At 42.2% G+C, this 18506-nt stretch overlaps 1 protein-coding gene across 2 annotated transcripts in view; it reads left to right on the plus strand.

The window, feature by feature from the left end:
• The first annotated feature begins 2177 nt into the window (after positions 1 to 2177).
• Positions 2178 to 18506, plus strand: part of SPOPL (speckle type BTB/POZ protein like) — a 33418-nt gene continuing 17089 nt past the window's right edge. Inside the window, exons 1-4 of one of the 2 annotated variants that reach the window (XR_004241213.1) lie at positions 2178 to 2387; positions 17249 to 17383; positions 17563 to 17684; positions 17954 to 18105. Coding sequence is in view for 1 of the 2 variants with exons in the window: in XM_032114203.1 (XP_031970094.1) it covers positions 17306 to 17383; positions 17563 to 17684; positions 17954 to 18105 (352 nt within the window). In the remaining variant the exon portion in view is untranslated. The remainder of the gene's footprint in view (positions 2388 to 17248; positions 17384 to 17562; positions 17685 to 17953; positions 18106 to 18506) is intronic. The other variant, XM_032114203.1, reaches the window with a different exon arrangement.

Below are 18506 nucleotides of genomic sequence, written 5' to 3' on the forward strand. Positions count from 1 at the left end.
CAAAGATTCGCTTGACTCACTGTTTTTCTTATGTGCTAAGTTATTCTATTTAAATCCTAAGATTCCCATTGCAGACTCTTCAGTTACAACTAGGAATGCATCCCTGATTTCCAGTAAGTGACTGAATTCTGCCCTGTGAAAGAATGGACATCTTTCACTTCCCAGTTGCAACAGTGTCTCCAATCACTGAACTGTTCAGTTCACAACCCCAAACATCCTGATACTCTGTGTTCTATTTGTGTTTCTCACAAATGACCAGTGCTTACTGTGTTTTCTTCTAAGCAGTGGGCCGCATAAAAGCAGCCAGGTCCCCCTGCAAGAATCCTGCTCACTGAATGGAGTAAGTCCTGACTATGGATGTAAAGCTATTTCCTACAAGGCCTGGTGTGAAAGACTCCAAATAAACAAAAAACGTTGAGACATCTGAAAATACAGTGCAGTGCTGAACAGGTTCCTGAAATGGTTTTGAGAGAACTAGTACTACCAAAGGCAGTATGGCCCTGTCAGTGCAGTTTTTCTCTGCAGGATGAATTATCCAGGGCTCTGAGCCTCACTAATGCAGTTATATCGATTTTGAAACCTCACTGGCCTGGGTATCCTTACACAGCACAATGCTCTGTGTGTGTATTCTTAGTGCTCATTCTCAAGAGAAGCAATTAAGGTGTCACCGGGTCTTAATTGTCTCCGTAGAGGATGTTTTCTTTAAAGCCCTGTTTGTTTGAAAAACAAAGCAAAACATACTGCTTAAGTTTTATTTTCAACCCTCCACAGGGAATTTTGCGGTTCTGTGTATGTAATTTACAAATTATCGCACCATTTATTTTTAGAAGCAACTACTTCAATGATGTAGAGAAATTCACCTGGTTCTAAAGGAAACAGATCTGACCAGCAGCTCTCAGAACTGCTGGGTGGTTGAACATGTGAACATGAATGTGTGGAGGCAACAGAAAAGTCCTGGTCAGGGGCTGTGGACTGAAGGGCTTGAAGCCCATGCCTGTGCCAGCCAGGAACAGATCTGTGGGCAGGGTGAGAAGCTGAGAGCCCAACACCAGCCCTGTACATGGGGAAGCAGTCACTGAGGACTGGCTCTGCTCCAGCTCCAATACTGGGGAGCAGATGGAACTTGTGAGTGTCAATTTCAGGTCAACTTCATCTGAAAAACAAAACAAGAAATAAATAAGTAAATAAGGAGTCCTCAGAGGAGCCTGCTGACCCCTTAGAGCAGAGGTCCAGAGGAGGGCAATGAGGATGATTGGGGGACTGGAGCATTTCTCTTAAAAGGAAAGGCTGAGGGAGCTGGGCCTGTTAAGCTTGAGAAGCGATAGCTGAGAGGGCACCTCATTGATGTGTATAAATACCTAAAGGGGGGTACCAAGAAGGTGATGCCAGGGTCTTCTTGGTAGTGCCAAGCAACAGAAGCATGGAATGGTTTGGGTTGGGAGGTGACCTCGATGATCATCTTGTTCCACCCCCCTGCCATGGGCAGGGACACCTTCCCCTAGACCAAGCTGCTCCAAGTCCTGCCCAACCTGGCCTTGGACACCTGCAGGGATGGGGCAGCCATAGCTTCTCTGGGCAACCTCTGCCAGGGCCTCACCTCCTTAAAAATAAATTTTTTTCCCTAATATCTGGTCTAAACCTACTCTTTCCATCTGAACCCATTCTCCCTCGTCCTGTCACTACCTGCTCTTGTAAATAGTCTTCCTGACTTCCCAGTAAGTTCCCTTCAAGTACTGCAAGGTCACCCCAAAGCTTCTCTCTTCCCGGCTGAACAATCCCTTTGTCTCAGCCCCTCAGGAGAGGTGCTCCATCCTTCTGGACGGGCAAGAGGACACGAGGCCACGAGAAGGCGCAGGAAGCTCCACCTGAGCACGAGGAAGAACACCTTTCTGGAACAGACTGCCCGGAGAGGGCGCGGAGTCTCCCTCAGCGGAGATATTCCGGACCCATCCGGACGCAATCCTGCGCCACGTGCTCTGGGATGGCCCTGAGCGCCGGGATGGCCCTGAGTGCCCCGATGGCCCGCTGCGGTCCCCAGCATCCCGGGAGCGCTCACCCACAGCCCGCGGGCGGCCCGGCCCCCTCCCCGCCCGCTCCCGCCCCGCCCCGCGCGCGTTCCCGGATGGAAGCGGCGCGTCCCGCGGCCGCGTGACCGCTCCCTCCCGGAAGTGCGGCGGGAGCGGGAGCGGAGCCGTGCGGGAGCCGGGAGGTGCCGAGCGCGGGGCGGGCACGGCCGGGAGCAGCGGGACTCGGCGCGGGCAACGATGCGGCTCCGCCGCCGCCCGGGCTCGCCGCCTTCGCCTCCCGCCGGGCGCCGGTGACCGTCACAGCGTCCCCGCCCCGGCGGAATGAGCCCCGCCGCGCCGCCCCGCCAGCACCGCGATCCGGTACGTGCCGGGCCGGGGCTGCGGGGGGAAAAGCTTTTGTCGTGCCCTCGGGCCCGGGGCAGCGCCGGGAGGTGCTGCGGGAGGGCCGGGCTGGGCCGCGGCCGCCGGGGCGGGCGGTGTCGGCTCTGCGGGGTCCGAGGATCCGGTGATCCAGGGATCCGGCGATCGCTGCCTCGGGCTCCTGCAGGCCCGGGGTGAGCGCTGCCCGCCGCTCGGCCGCGGAGAGCCCCGCGGAACAGCGCGGTGTTTTCCGCCCGTGCCCTCATTACCCCCCCGGTGCAGTTTGTTTTGGGAAGTTCGCGTCTCGTAAGAAAGAAAAAAAGGTGTGTGTGTATGGGGGGGCTGGTTGGAAGGTTGTTTGCCGTCTTTGGGCTGCGGCAAAGTTTGAGGGACGCTGTGGCAGGGAGTGAATGGTGTGTGAGCAGAGCTCCCCTCGATTCACCGGGCTGCGCGCACCATCTTAGACGTGGTCAGGAAGTGAAGTTGACTCAGGCTGGGTTTCACCTGATGATGTCGTCTGCTGAAATTCCCGGGAGTCCGGGGGAATTTGCATCACACTGAGGGCTGTTCGAGGGCACGAGTAGGTGAGAAAGACCGTGAAGAATGGAAAGCAGCAAAACAAAGGAAGCAGCATGGGTGATATCGATGAGCTCTCGGTATTTTTTTTAACTGCAAGGTACTGAAATCAGCAATCAATTCTAATACTCTTCAGTTCTTTTCTAAAGAAATGTTAAGAGTTATAAAAATAGTATTTGAACAAAAAGGATTGTTTCGAACCTCCTGCCAGGAAGAACAATCTGTGACAGAGTCAAGCTGGGTCCTTCCTTATTCTTATCAGCTCTGCAGAAAGCATTATTTTGATAGATATCCCATATGGTTACAGGAATTTTTACCACAGTGGTTCTGAGCTAAACCATTTGTATGACTGCCAAGGCATTTTGTTTTAACCACTAGAAAAAAAGGTTTAAAAAAAAGAAAGTCCCTTTTTCTGTTTTTACTAGAAGTTTTATTATTTCTGGAAACAAATATCCCTTTTTAGAAGGGCACTTAGCAGTTACTGTCACTTCTGAAAGTATTTTACCTGGCTTCTCTCTCTGGGCCTTCTGGGATGTGTGGCCAGGACAACCATAAATGTTTGTGAAGGATTTCCAGTGTGTGTCTGTTGCATGGTATTTCCCCCTCACTCTGTAAGGGGATATTTACTCAGGAAAGGGAAAATAATTTTTAAACAATATGCCTTTTGTATATAAAGCTGCAAACTTGTCAGCCTTTGGTACATCAGCAGAAACCGCGTTTAACTCTCTTCTGGAAATCTGAGATTTTAAATATCCAGAAATATCCTTGATGTTATATTCCCTTGAAACAGCTTTCTGCCAAACTTTTAACTTTGGTACTTTGCAGTCTGCTTTTAAACTGTCAGTGAAAATAAAGAATTACATTCTGTACTTGCATAGGCGGCGCAAGCTACTTGTTGCTATTAAAAACTTGTATATGCTATAGACAAATATAAAATGAATTTGAAAAGCCACCAAGTTTTTTTCCTGGCCCTAGTCACTGGTTTCAACTGTCAGTGCATGCTGTTTGCAGTTTTGCATGTTCAACTGAAATCACATATTCTAAAACTACTTTTTTTTCCTCTTTTTTTCTATCGGTTGTGTTTTGCTGTTGATTTTTGTGCCTTTGAAAGCACCTAAACATAAATATACAGGAGAGAATGACACCAGTTGTCATTATCAGCGTAAGTTAGAGTGGAGAAGAAATAGCTGAGGACAGCAATAGGTAACAGTTGACTTGCACTTAGGTCTCACTGACTTTTCTCTTCATTTGTTCCTCCCAGGTTTTCTGTCTGCATTTGTTGTTTTTCCAGCCTTTCATATACAGTCTCTTCGCATCTGGTCACGTTTTTTCTCCTTGCATCTCACGCCCTTGTAGAAGTGGTGGTAATTAGGAATTTGTGCTGTTGAATGTTTCCAGGCCCACAGCGTAGGCTTCTGTGTGTCTTGCCTTACAAAACTACCTCAGCCTGCTTTTTTCTGTTATATTTTCCTGTTGATGACAAGTGGATATTTTTGGTGTTTTTTTCTCACAGTTTTTGTGACAGGTTCATATGCTCCTTATGAGCATTTCTATCTCCTTGTCAAAAGCAGTCTGCTTCCTGTGTATTTAGCAAAACCTGGTTGAGACTATGGAAGTCTAAAGTGAGATTGTTACACTTCCCAGAAGCAGCAACCTGATACTTGTAGTCATAAAATCCTGGGATCTTCAAAATACTGTATCCCCAATCAAAGCATGAAGACCATGCATTTTGTTGTGTATGTCCTGGGCCCTGCATTTTTAGGATGAAATAGAAGACACTTCCCTCAGTGCTTGATTAATGCCTATCTGTGCTCTCCAAGAGGCTCTTGTACCTTGGCTCTTGGCACTGGCACAGGTTGCCCAGAGCAGCTGTGGCTGCCCTATTCCTGGAAGTGTCCAAGGCCATGTTGGATGGGGCTTGGAGGAACCTGGGACAGTGGAAGGTGTCCCTGCCCATGGCAGGGGGGTGTTGGAATGAAATGATCTTCAAGTTTCCTTCAAACCCAAACCGTCCTGTCATTCCACGATTCCCTTTCCCCTCTACAAAATACATGCATATTCACAGGAGACCTTCCTTCCTTTGATTTCTTGAGAAACTTTCCAGTTCATGTTCCTGTGACATTCTGTTGCTTCTTGTCCCACTCACATCAAAAGGCTTCCTATTGGAATTGTCCCTTCAAATGGAAGTAGGAAATCTCTCATTCGGTTTGTGCTCGGTACTTAGAGGAGATTTGTTGCAACTCTGTGAGGTATTTTAGTGGTGGTAATTTAGATGTTCTTAACTGAGAGAAGATGGTTGCTTGCTTTAGTTCAGTGTTTTTCTTAAGAAGTGTGTGTAACTGTGTTACGGAGAGTGCATAAATGTGGGGGTTTGGTAATGTTTTAGCTATTCAACTTGTGTGGTGGAATTTTGGCAGAAGTGTATGTTCAGTGTTGGAAAGAGCTTAACCTAAAATCCCTCAGCTATAAACCTCAACTCTGTTGGTTTTATTTTATCCAAGTTTAATAGCTTTCCAGTGTGGTTTTTGGTAGCCTGGTTTAAAATTATTCTTTATCAGCTACAAGGTTTTTTATGTTTTGTACAAGAAATCACTTTGCAACCATGCATGTATCTGTCAACGTTGTTGTGATGAGTGTTTGCATATAGCGTTTGGGAAATGTAGTGGAAAGTGAGATACTCTTTCAGCTGATTCAGAAAGTCATTGGCATGGAATAACCCAGAGAGCTCACATGTCCAAATTCCCTGAATTAGATTACTTATCCTTGATACTGCCTTGCATCTCCCAGAAACCATTTATCACTTCATTTTTTGGTGAAAAATACTACACATGCTACTTTTAATTGTAACAGTTTGTGTCAGCTCATCCACCGCGGTTCTCATGACATTTGCTCTTTGCACTGTATTGTGACTTGAATTCTTAAGTAGTTCAAAGGTGAAGTATCATTTGATGTGTAATTTACCTGGCTGCTTTATAGGAAGAAAAAGCAATTGTGTGCCAGGAAGAATGCAACAGAGTAGCTCTTGGCGTAGGCAGTGCTGCTGCTGGTGGAGTAAATGTCTCCAGCAGTTGGGAAACTTCCAAAGTTCATGGGGTGGGAACCTCTTACTGTTGTGCAGTGGAAAGGATCACTGGGTGAAACTTGGGAGCCAAGCTTTCTCTTGGCCTCCTTCCTGGTTGTTCCTTTAATGTTTGTCCTCTCCCAAGAGCTCACTTACCAGTTGGTCAAGTCTTTTGCAAAATCGATTCATGAGTAGGGCTGTGAGTGGAGATGAAGGAAATGGGGGGGGGGCTATGACTTGTACTTGATGTCTTTCAAATGCCTTGTTTTCTTGTGTACTGAATGTTCAGCAAATTAATTAGACTTGGGTGTCTCTAAAAGGGTTTGGGGTGATTGCCATCAGTGGTTGCTTCCTGAACAACTGAAATTAGGTGTAGGTGCAGAACTCCTCTGGCCTGAGGAATAGCTGGTGTAACTTTCTCCTCTGGTGTCCTACTTTCTAGCTCTCTGTTCCATGTTGACTTTTTCTTTGGAAAACTTCACAAAAGTTTCATTTTCCTGGCTTTCTTTATTCATATTCAGTTTCTAATTGATGAATCTGGTTTCTCCATTAACATGGCCTGTAGCCTCTGAAGGACAGATGATTTCAATACACAGAGTTTAAGTTAAAAATCACTGGGTTAAGTTGAAATAAAATCTAAACACAAGTAATTTGTTGCTTCAAGCACTTAATATATTAATCTAATTATTCAGATTAGCTAATAATTTCTTTAAATTCTTTAGAGGAGACACATGTTTACTGTCTTCAGCACAGAACACAACAGGGCTCTGAATTACTTCATCTGTAGACATTACCTCAGCAACAAAACCAGCACTCTTTAGTGGCAGTTTTTCTTAAATTTTAAGGCAGATAGATTCCTTGTTAACTGAGTTTAATTTCAGAGTTACTTGTTTGTAATCTAAACTCTTGAAGATAAAACCAGAACAGTTTTGAAACGCATATAGATAACAGGTGGTTAATATAGTTTGCTTCAGCTTCAGGGATGGAGCAATATATAAAGAAAATACTGAACTTTAGCTCCTTTTTGTAAGTATCAGATGTACCAGTGGGCACATTGATATTTGCATATCAAATCAAATAACTGTTGCTGTAACAGGACGAAATAGTAATTTTAACTAACGTGTCTGTGCTGTGTGCAAAGTTAATTGCAGCAAAATTATTTGTGTACATCTGGATTTATTCCTATTTTTAGGTGTTTTTTCATGCATTTGGAAAGTTCCACATAGAGTCTGTATGAGCTTATTTAAAGTCATATTATTTCAGTTCTGAAAATGTTATTCTGGAGACGAAGTTGTCTGAAATCTCTGGCTGATGTGTGTGGTTGCAGGTTAATGTAATGCATTGCTGTCCTGACTGTCCAAGTGGGTGTGATCTCACTCTTGGGTCTGGCACTGCACTTGGCATATGATGGTTTCAGAGGAATAAAATGTATGAAATCTATTTTCAGTGTGTTTTTCTGATCTCTGCAGAGTATGTCAAGGTAGTTTTTTCTGTTTCCTTACGTGCATATAGCAAACAAATTTAAATAAAAAATGGCAGCAGAATAATTGTGTTGCGATGGGTGATATAGCTTCTAAGAAACTGAAACTTCTTATGCTGAAGAAGTTTGCATAAATACATTTTTTGTGAGTTTTGCAAAATCCACTGGGCAGGTGGTTGATCCAGGGGAAAAAATACAGTAAATAGATCCAAAAGATTTGAATTAATACTGTTGCATCTCATGAGAGCCTTGTGATTAGGGGAGTTCCTGTCTTGCTTATGACAAAAAAACCCCTTTTTAGTAACATTCTCCTGAAGTGTTGGTTTTCCCTTTAAAAAAAAAAACAACAGAGGGAGGGAGAAGGAAAGCATGACGGAAGTGAAAGACAGTCTTCCATAGGCAGTAATGCTCAAAATTTGTGTGTGGCAAACTTTATATCCAGAATTAGTTGCTATGATTAGTTATATTAATAAAGATCATCAAGTAAAATCGACCTTTATTCTGTAATCAGGGGTTTTGAATATTGTTTTACAGGCCAGGCGTAATTTTTAATGATTTAAATAGCAGTTGTGTTTGGAAATGTGCCATCCCCTCCAACGAGTGTGAGACTCTGCTCACTGAGTGATGAGGGGAAAGATATATGGCAGTAACATCATCAAGTGTTAGTCTGGGTTACTAATAAATTACAGTGTCTGAGCTTTCAGAGGTTTCCAGAGTCACTTGTAGAGAGAGGCTCGGCACTTGGTGTTGGCTGACTTCTTGATTTCCTGACAGTAAATTGCATTTTTTTCCTTCTGTTTATTTTAGTGCTCTGGGAGAGCACTTTTCTGTGGCGGCACTGCAGGCACTGCTCTGTGTGTGATGAGATGGCCTCGTTGGGATGATTCACAGCAGGGTTGTGTCTTCTGTGGATGGAGGCAAAGAGCAGCAGACTCAGATCTGCTTCTGGTCTGCCTTGTTTGACAGCACTCAAGATGAAACCAAATCTATTTACTCCACAGCCAAGCCACCCCAACAGGCCTGTGCCAGTCTCTTTGCCTTGCTATTTACTTGGGAAATTTTCTTCTGTCTTGAGCAACTAAGACTGTGCTGTAAGTGGGGAAACTTACAGGGAGCTGCCAAGCTTTGAATTGCTTTTGTTGTGGAAAAAGGGATCTTAAACAGATTATATCTGAATGGTTCTTAAATCCTAAAGTATAAGCAAAACAGTGCCTGGGTGTTTTTTGAACAATAGAATGGTAGAAGTTGTACAATGGTGTACTTGTCTTTGAAATTCAGAAGCCAGTTTCTCTTGGACGAATTTGTGAGCTGGACTCGTCCTTCCAACTCAAGATATTCTATGAGCTTTTAGGATTTTCTTTATCTCTGTGGGTCTAAACCAGTTTAGCTGCAGTCCAATTCTGAGAGGTCAGGTTTTGCTTGCATTGATGGCTTTTAGAGATTCCTGCTTCGTATTCACCAAAGCAAGTGTGTGTGCAGCTCTACCTGTTGACCTGCCTGTCTTTCTTAGGATGTGTCTAATCAGCTGTTGTGGATTAGTTCAATTTCAAGACTGTTTGGGCAAATTAGCATCAAATGCAGTTTGGTCCTCTGGCAGAACTGAGTTTTGGGCTTTTTTTTCTCGATTTCCTAGCTTAAAAGTATCAGTTGTTTTTTTCTCAAGGTCTGACACTCAGGCATAGAGCAGACCTGAAATGAGCTGTGACTCTGAGAATCTCCAAGATGCAGCTGTGTGCACAAATGTGACCACTGGTTTGCTGTGAGAGGTAACAGGGCAACAAATGGATGATCAGCCCCCCTCCTGACAACATCTGTGAGTGTGAGCTTTTGCCTGCTGAAAGCAGTTGTAGCAATTCGATGTGAGCTTTGCAGGTGATGCCAGTCTGCAGAGGTTAATGAGGAGAACATCGTGCTGCTCTGTACAGCTCCTTTGCAGCAAATGAAAACACCTGTCTCCAAAGAGTGTAGGGCAGTGCTTCTGGCAAACCTTACAAGTTTTAGAAGTAAAGAAAACCAAAACAACCCAAACCACCCCAGACTAGCTGTGAATCTCCTAGGGAAAGATACTTTCTTATTTGGTTGAAATCAACATTCTGTTGGCTAATACAGACTTCTGTTCCAAGTGCAAAGAAGAAAGTTAAGATTAGCATTTTCAATTTGGTGAACTCTTAATTGTGTGTAACTAAAGCATTTAGGGTAAAAATGTCTTCACTTAATATACTTTCACATGCCAATGATTTGTTGGAGTAAGAGTAATGGAGTGAAACTAAGGAGGGGAAAAGATCAGTTTGGCTGTATACCAGGAAACAAACCCCAGCAGCAATAGATTATTTGAATAGAATAGTTTCCCAAGAGGAATCGTGGTGGAAATACCCCTATTTTGGGTCCAGTAAAACTAGACTGGGCAATGAAAATGAAAAATGCTGTAAGAAATAATCTTGCATTTCTTCTCCAGGGAAATGTATGGATGACTGCTGTAGGGAATGGTCTGGGATATCTAATACAGAGCACAGTGGGTTTCCTGTATTACAGAACAATAATGCAAGGCTAATGCTGGGGGATTTTTATCAGTAGGCTTGGCTGATGTAAACTAGACAGTTATAGCTCCAGCTCTGCTGAGCACTTGGGCTTTCTCTCAGCTGAGGTAAAATTCAACTTTATTTTTCAAAGGCTTAGGGTAGGAAAGAAAATTTAGAGAAAAGCCTGAAAATGGTGTGTACTCAACTTTACAGTTTGTACAACTAATAGGTGCTATCTTGCTAATTTTGAGCTGCTGACTTCAGTGTTGTCAGTCATAGCTACACTACCACCCTCCTGAAAATTTGGGCATTTCCCATGTGCTGGGTTTTGCCTTGCTGGGGCTTTTCTGCTGGAACCACCACGGGGATGTGCTTTTAGATTCCGGAGTCTTAGTTGCAGCTATTTTGAGATGATTGTGACCCCAGCTGCCTGCCCTCTCTTTGCTGGAGTTTACTGTCCCCGGGCAGGGGTGACAGGGTGTATGTGGAGTTTCTCAGCTGTCACAGTCCAGTCCATGGTAGTATTTTTTTCTCACTGGAACAGTGTGGAGAGAGTCATGAACTGGCTCGTGGTGTGGCTGCTGGTTGTGTCTCCTGGCAGAGCACAGGCTTCCAGCAGAGCTGTGGGATGGCAGGGGTGAGATGTTAAGCATGAAGCACACAGGAACAGCCAGAGCTTCTGATTTAAGCCCCAGAGCTTGGGTTTGTGTATACTAGGTTGCTATTGCGTGGTTCCAGAGCAAACATGTACTTAAATAAGCATTTTTTAATATCATGTTCTAAAAAAGCCTCAAACCTTTGTGACTGTTATGGGCTGCCTCTTCAGTAAGTGTCTTAGGGTTCTCCTGTGTGTAGTACAACTGCTGTTCCCATCTTTTGCCCCAAAAAAGGAGAAATTCTTCATGTTAGAAGTACCACAGATAATGTGAAGTGTAGTACATCCTTAACCTATGGGTTTTCTAACTTAGGGATGTATATATGTGATTGCAATTGTGTAAGGATGAGTAATTCTGTTCACTCAAATGATGCAGTGATAGATGGGGATTAAAATCAATAAATGCTAAACACAGTATTTAAATTTTCTTAGGTATATCTTGAGTCTGTTTTCAGAGAAGATAATAACTGAACAAATTGCAAAACTGCCTGAGCTTAATAGACCTTTCAGACATCTGTTACTGTGTTGTGGATCATCCAGCAGGAAACTTAGTTTAATAGTTAGCTGTTTAGGAAATACAACAGCAGTTCTTTCAAAAAGATCAATTGTGAAGGGATACAAATCCTCCTAATTAAAAAAAAATCCTATTTTTTGCAAAGTTCTTTTTTTTTTCTACTACTAGTAAAAATCTTAGGAATTTATGTAAGCATAATTGGCTTATAAGACAAACTTTTAAACAGAAAAAAAATAAATTTCAAGCCACAGGCATTTCATGCCACTGAATAAGTGTGAGCCAGGTAGTGGGTGGCTGTTACACAAATCCTTCTGTGATCAATGAGAAAGGGACATGGCTTTTTTCACTCTTAAATAGTTTGGCCTTCATAAGCTGATGCTACCTTGAACTGTGTCATCCAGCTGGAATATTGCTTCACATGGTAGACTGCAGGGGTAACTTTGTCTTGGGCCTTGGAATGTCCACTTCAGACATAACTATTTTGATTGCCTTTGTTTGTTTCCTTCGTTTTTATATTCATAAATGTACTCTTTCTCAGCCAAGAAGTGATGATGGTGTTTTTCCCAAGAATTTGCCTTCTCTGTAATTTGAAAAACAAAACTGATTCCCTGAACAAATACTTATAGATAGTTTTACATGTAACACTTACATGTTAATTATATAATACTATGTGATACTTTATTTTCTGGTGATCATTTAATGAGAGGAAATAAGTATCTCTGTAACTAGACTAGTATCTCTGTAACTGTTTATTTTGAGTGGGTTTTTGGGAGCTCATTTTACTGAATGAAAGACTGACTTCAGATTTTTTTTTTTCCCCCAAAAAACCAAGCCCTGAAAATTTCACAAACTGTATTTGGTTTCTGAATTATGTATTTACTAGGAATAAAAACTTGGAGGAATGGGGTGTTATTTGTCAGTTCAGCTTCAGAAGGTGATCTTTATTTCAGCCAGTGATAAAATATCAGTATTTCCAGAGAAGGGACAAAAAGTTAATTCATAACAGCTTTGTGTTTTGTGCAATGTTCTGCCCTGCTCAGGAAAAGACTGTCACCATCCAAATGGAATATGCAGTACATGCATGTTTAATTTGTTGGTGTGACCCAGGAGGGAACCACTTTGATCCTGGAGGCTTGAGCCCTGGGAAGAAGGGATGCTGGAAGGAAGAGGCTCAGCAGGAACTGATCACCCAGTTCACAATGTGCTTTTCTTCTCGCTCTTGAGGGAGCAGGACAGGGTCACTGATTTGCTTGGAGAACTATCTGTGAGTTGGGTTCTGGCAGGCTGGATTTGACTTTTGGGGTGTGTTGGGTACTCTGCAGAAGACAGTTTGTTTAGCCATTGCTACCAGCAATTTGCTGGCTGCAATCCCTCACTGAAATACCGAGATAAACCATTGCTATGGTCAGTGGTTAATGTGCAACACCTCGTGTGCACCTGCTCCACTGTGGCTGCCCTGACACAACTCCTGGGATCTGCTTGTTGCACTGAGCTGCTCCTAGTGAGGGAGCTGGCCCAACATCCTCTTAACAGGGCTGTTCTTGAAACAGGTTTATGAAGTGTTTTGTGGGCTTATTATTGGGGGTGTAGAAAATTCTTCTTTGTGTCTTCCTATGTATGTGGTGCTTTCTTAATGAGCTAGTCGCTTTTTTTAGTGAAAAAGTTGAGATAATTCCAGCACAAGATGTAAGAGACTGGGAATGTGCTCTTGTCTAGCTCTGAGAGGTTGAAAAGTAACTTCGTTTAGAATGTTGATAAATACTCAATTTTAGAGAAGGAAACAACATAATGTTTTTGAAAGTCATGTTATTGATGTAGGAAGTCACTTTGAATCTTAAGATCTCATTTTAAAAGTTAGGAAAGTAGAGAGCTGATCCAGCTTGTGATGAAAATCTTTGTAAGTACATTTTTTGGAAGGTAGCCTGTGCTTTCTTTACACTCTGTGTGCAGGTAATTAATTAACAATAATCAATTTGAGATGGCTTTAAATTTAGCACAAGTATTTGTTTGACTAGGAGAGCTCTTCAGCTAATTCCTAAATAAAATGTGCTTTGAGAAATCCCCCTTTTTTATCTTATTTCTGCCTACTGCTCACTGTAGGAGGATCAGCTCCTCAAAGATCCCGAGTTAACAGAATCTGGTCTATTTGCAGAACGATTATCAGGTGAAGCCAGTACCTTCCTTAACAGACCAGTAGAAGAAGTGATAAGCCCATCGTGTTTGGGGTCTGGAAGCACAAGCAAAGAACCTTTGACCTTTTCTCCTTTTTTTTTTTTTTTTAAAGTAGGACAGTGAACACAAACCCTGAATTAAATCATTGCTGACTTCTGTACAACATTCAGTATGAATATATCACTTCATTAGAAAAAACCCAAACAAAGGAACTTGACACCTTTTAAGAATACATCTTATTTTCCTTTTGAAAGCCAGAAACTTCATTTACCCCATCCATTAAAGCTCATTTTCCTGTTCCCAGTGCATGTTTTCCCTGATGGTCAGACATTTCAGCCTGGCAGAATGGCCACACGGACTGGTTTGTTGAGCTCTGTCCAGACAGGCACAGCACTGCCTGAAAACTCTTGGAGCTGTTGTCTGATAATGTTCCATCATTTCTGCTGCTTTGTTCACGATAGCCTGCAGAGTAATAAATGCAGGTTCTAGCATGAAAATTGTCCCTCTAAGTTGTTTCATCCTGCAGATAGCAGACCTGTCTTCCTGCCCTTCACTGATTTAATTCCTCCCAGTCATTCTCCAACTGGTTTTGTGAACTGCAGCTCTCTCTGTTCCCAACCATTTGGTCTAATAGGCTGTGATGAGGGGTTGGTACTTGGAAGAACCATTTTGTCAGGGCTGATGACAGTGGCTAATCAATGATTCATAAACAATGTCTTCAAAGTAGTATTTAGTCTCCTCCCCATGCAGAGCACAGTAGAACAAAGGGTGAGTGTGTATTTGCATCTCTGTTTTCACCTTCAGGGTCTCCTTTGCCCTGGTGACCATTGGTGGCCACTCAGCATGGTCTGACTGTCAGTCTGAGGACTGCAAAAGTCCTTCTCAAAACATCTCTGCACTTCAGGACAGCATCTTTAAACCTTGTGTTCTTTCTCACCTTGAAGTTCTGATAAATGTCCCTATGACCTCACCCAAATCCCAATTAACTGATTAAGTAAAGTGAGGGGCAGATCTGCAGTACTGCTAAACCATTTCCATCCTTCTCCCTGTGTTTTGGTACACGTTAACAGAGCATCAGATGCTCTGTTTATTCCTTCTCCATTATTCAGTTTGTCTTGGTTGGTCCCTTGTTTTTTTTAAGTTGTGTGCCCAGGCGTACTAAAAAATACAGACAGCTCCTCAACACAGACTCCCAGCATCAAGGATTTGAAGTTACTGCTTTCTGCCAGTTTTCTCAGTCTAAAAATGTGATTGGCATAGTAAATCCTTGCAAAAAAAGTGAGGTGGAAATCTGATCCTAAGAGATGTACCAGAAGGTCATGAAAATCAGTTGTCTGGTTCTAGTACTGTAAAGGGGAAGCTTTACAAAAAGCTGAGGCTATTCAAAAGGACCTGGGAAGTGTACTTAGGTAAAATCAGGTCTTCCTTAAATAAAGGCCCTGCAGTAGGTGGAAGCAGCCTCTGAAGTACAGATGCCCTGGGTAGATCAGGTACAGAGACAAGGCAACAGATGGACCTGAAAATAATTGCAAATAACTACCTTTGCTTGGAATTAAATTCTCAGTGAATCAAGATGATTTAGCTGTGAGACAGGAGTGGGCAGATAACTAGTGGTAGCTGGCCCAAGGTCACCAAACACTTTCTTAAAAGAGATTGTGTACAGCAGTTATTTTCAGGCTTTTCCAATTTAGAAACCACTTCAGAGCAAATTTGGCTCAGATCTGCTGTTCCTTCATGGTTACTGGAAGCTGACTGGTCTAATGGACTGAAGAATTGAGGTACAGATGAGAGACGAGACAGTCCTGTGCATCTCATGCAAATGACAGAATAAGGAATGGGCTGTATTTCTTCCTGCTTTTAGCTTTGGAGAATTGAGGAGCAGCAAGCGGGTTCAGTAAGGCTGAGGTAAGCTGTTCTAACCCTTTCAGGATATGGTTTTATGTCAAATCTGTTGCGTTTGGGGAACAGCTTCAGTTGTTACCACTGAGTAGGATGTGCTTCCAGAAATAAGGGTAATAGAAGTGCTAATATTTGCTTTACAAAAGCAGAAGTGGATAGGTATCCTTCCCAGGAATTGTACTCTGGGTGGTTCTGTACAGAGAATCAAAACCAATTGTAAACATGTTAGCAAAAGCTCTGTAAACACAACATGCACAATATATGTGTTTCCTGCTTAAAAAAATATGAGGCAAACAAGCTCAGTTATCTTAAATTTAGGGATGCTGTTTGTTTTTCATTTATGGAAAGTACTAATGAAGTACTGAATGCTGCCACAAATACAAGCCTTATTTGGGGAAAACTCATTTATTAAAGACAGCTGAATTGTATTTATGATTAGTTTTCAATGTCTCAGGGATCCATATCTTGCAGGAGACCTATTCAATATTCTGTTTTCACCCTGTCATAGCAGATCTGTTGGTAGAGATTCGTTAAGGGATATGATTATAAAGCATCTGCTTCCTCATCTGGTGAAAACTGAGAATTAGCTTTCTTTTCAAGGTCTTATACTTACGTGATTCAGAGCAATCCCCTGTCAGCAGGCTTTGATGTGGAAAGGCTACTTCATACTGTGAGTGAGAAGCAGTACCAGAAAAGGCAGGTGGGAAAACATCCAGTGAGGATCATAGCAATTCACACAACAGAATTCTTCCTGTAGGAATAATAAACTTGTTCACATCATGACTGAATTGTATGTGCTCTTGCAGTGTCTTTTTACCAATGTTTGCATAAAACTTTGTTTCTAAGTGTTGCTCTGTCCCTGGAGAGTTCCATCATGATTAGTGATGTGCAATCACATCTTTTGAGGAAGACAATGAATGCTGTTCTGTCACAGCAAAAAAGAGCTATACAGTGAAGCAGTCAAATGTTGCAGAAAGATGGTTGCTTTTAAGTGATAGCAGGGTGTGTTTAAATAAACTTTCTGTACTAAGAGAAAATGTTTTGTGGCAGAAATAATTGACTTTCTTCTGGTTTGATTAGGGTTCATTTCACGTCTTAGCAGTTTAATGGAGCAGCTTAAGTGAGAGGCTGTGCTTGTGACAGGAAGCTGTCTACAGCTGAGAGCAAACCCTCCCTTGAAGGAGAGCCAGCCAGGAAGCCAGAGCTGCCCTCTCATGGGCCCACCTTCTTTCATGAGCCAGGCCCAGTGACTGCTCTGTAGCCAGCTGTGAGGGATCTGGGCAAGTGACTCAGTTCCTGATGGGCAGAAGGAGTTGTACTGCTCTGTTAGGTGGTGGTAGTCCGTAACCAAATCACTTTATTTGTTGTTGGAAAGTTCTGCAGGGCTGGGTAGTTGACTGAAGCTGTTTTCCAGCTTTGTCCTTTGAGAGGGAACGAGCACATGGTTGATTATAGTTCTTCAGCTGTGTCTGTTGGTGTTAAAGATAGAAGGCACCTGTGAAAGAAAATACTACTTGAAGTGCAGGTTTAATTTCTTACCCTCCATTCAGAAATCTCAGGGCTGTGTGAACCTATTCTACTCCCAGGTGGCTGAGTGTTCTTCTGAATTATGTCTGGGTGGAAAACTAAGGCACTGTACTAATAACTGAGTGCTCTGGGTATTCTGCAAATCAAAGGAGAAGAGCCTGAAGAAAGTTATAACACTTCTGGAGTGGGCAAAGTGGTAATTTGCAAAGGGGGTGTCAATAATGTCATTAGTGGTGGTGTGTGATGCAGAGGTGCTTATTTTTATAAATTATTGTGTGAGGGCTCAGCCTGCAGGTTTTGAGCTCCAGTGGTTATTAATGTGTGACACCCAGCAGAGCCATTGTCCTCTTTTCAGGTTTAATTTTCAGATGCATCATTTAGTAAACACAGTAATAGGAGTTTTTGTGTTTCCCACACCTCAAAAAGGATGAACAAAATGTATGAATTACTTTTTTTAGGAGAATTGCTGAAGTTTGGATTGCTCTCTTGATACTATAAACCTGCAATAAGTGGCAATGTCAAGGGTTCCCACCCCACCTCCTCCTGGGGAGATGTCCAGTGGACCTGTGGCTGAAAGCTGGTGTTACACACAGGTAATCTACATAAATTCCAATGGCTTTATTTTCTTTTATTATCATAATAATTGTTAAGAAAAACCAAATTAAAGTTATTGACATATCGAAAAATTATAGCTGACAGCCTAAGTAGTTCTCATAGTTAATGCTTGGTATGCAAGTTAAATTTTCTTAACATTTTCTGATCTTTTGTTCAGGTTAAAGTAGTAAAATTTTCGTACATGTGGACCATTAATAACTTCAGTTTTTGCCGTGAAGAAATGGGTGAAGTTTTAAAGAGTTCTACATTTTCATCAGGGCCAAATGACAAAATGAAGTGGTAAGGTCTTTATTTGAGCAAGTGCTTTGGTTTTTTTCTGGGTTTTTTTTTACTCACAAAAAATGTGAAGTTAAATTACAAATAAATATTAAAACTTGGACACTTCTTGGAGTTTTACTGTAGGTATGGATTGGTTCTAATTTCAAAGTGTTGGCAATCACAAGGGAAATCTTTATTTCAGTAGCATTTATTACTGTGTCTTGTAAAAGTATTTCTGAATTTATTCTGGGTACCATTTAAAAATTACTATTTCTTCTTTTTTTTTTCAGGTGCCTGAGAGTGAATCCAAAGGGATTAGATGATGAAAGCAAAGACTATTTGTCATTGTATTTGCTTTTAGTCAGTTGTCCAAAAAGTGAAGTCAGAGCAAAATTCAAATTTTCCCTGCTGAATGCTAAAAGAGAAGAAACGAAAGCAATGGGTAAGGGGATATTAATGTGGTTTTGTAAGAGCATCTTGAAGAACATCAGCAATGTAATTTTTTTTCAGTTGAGAGCAGAATTTAATACTGAGATAAAATTTAAAAATACCTTTTTAAATTTCCTTTTAGAAACTTAATTATAAAATCCTGTTCATGTTTCACATGTTTCTGATCACTGAGCTGTGTTAATTCTATCCTGAGCAGTATAAATTACAGCACGTTGCCAACTGCTGTTATTCCAGGTCCTTGTCACTTAGTTTTTCCAGCAGATTATTCTTGCTTCCTGTTAGTAGAGGTGTATTTGCTTGTTCGTAGCTCCAGTGGAAGTGTTTGATTTCTATAGTTCATTAGGATAAGCATACGTGGCTGTTTTTTTTAGACATCCTTTACAATATTTTGGT

The sequence above is a fragment of the Corvus moneduloides genome, chromosome 7 (genome assembly GCF_009650955.1).
Source record: "Corvus moneduloides isolate bCorMon1 chromosome 7, bCorMon1.pri, whole genome shotgun sequence".
NCBI lineage: Eukaryota > Metazoa > Chordata > Aves > Passeriformes > Corvidae > Corvus > Corvus moneduloides.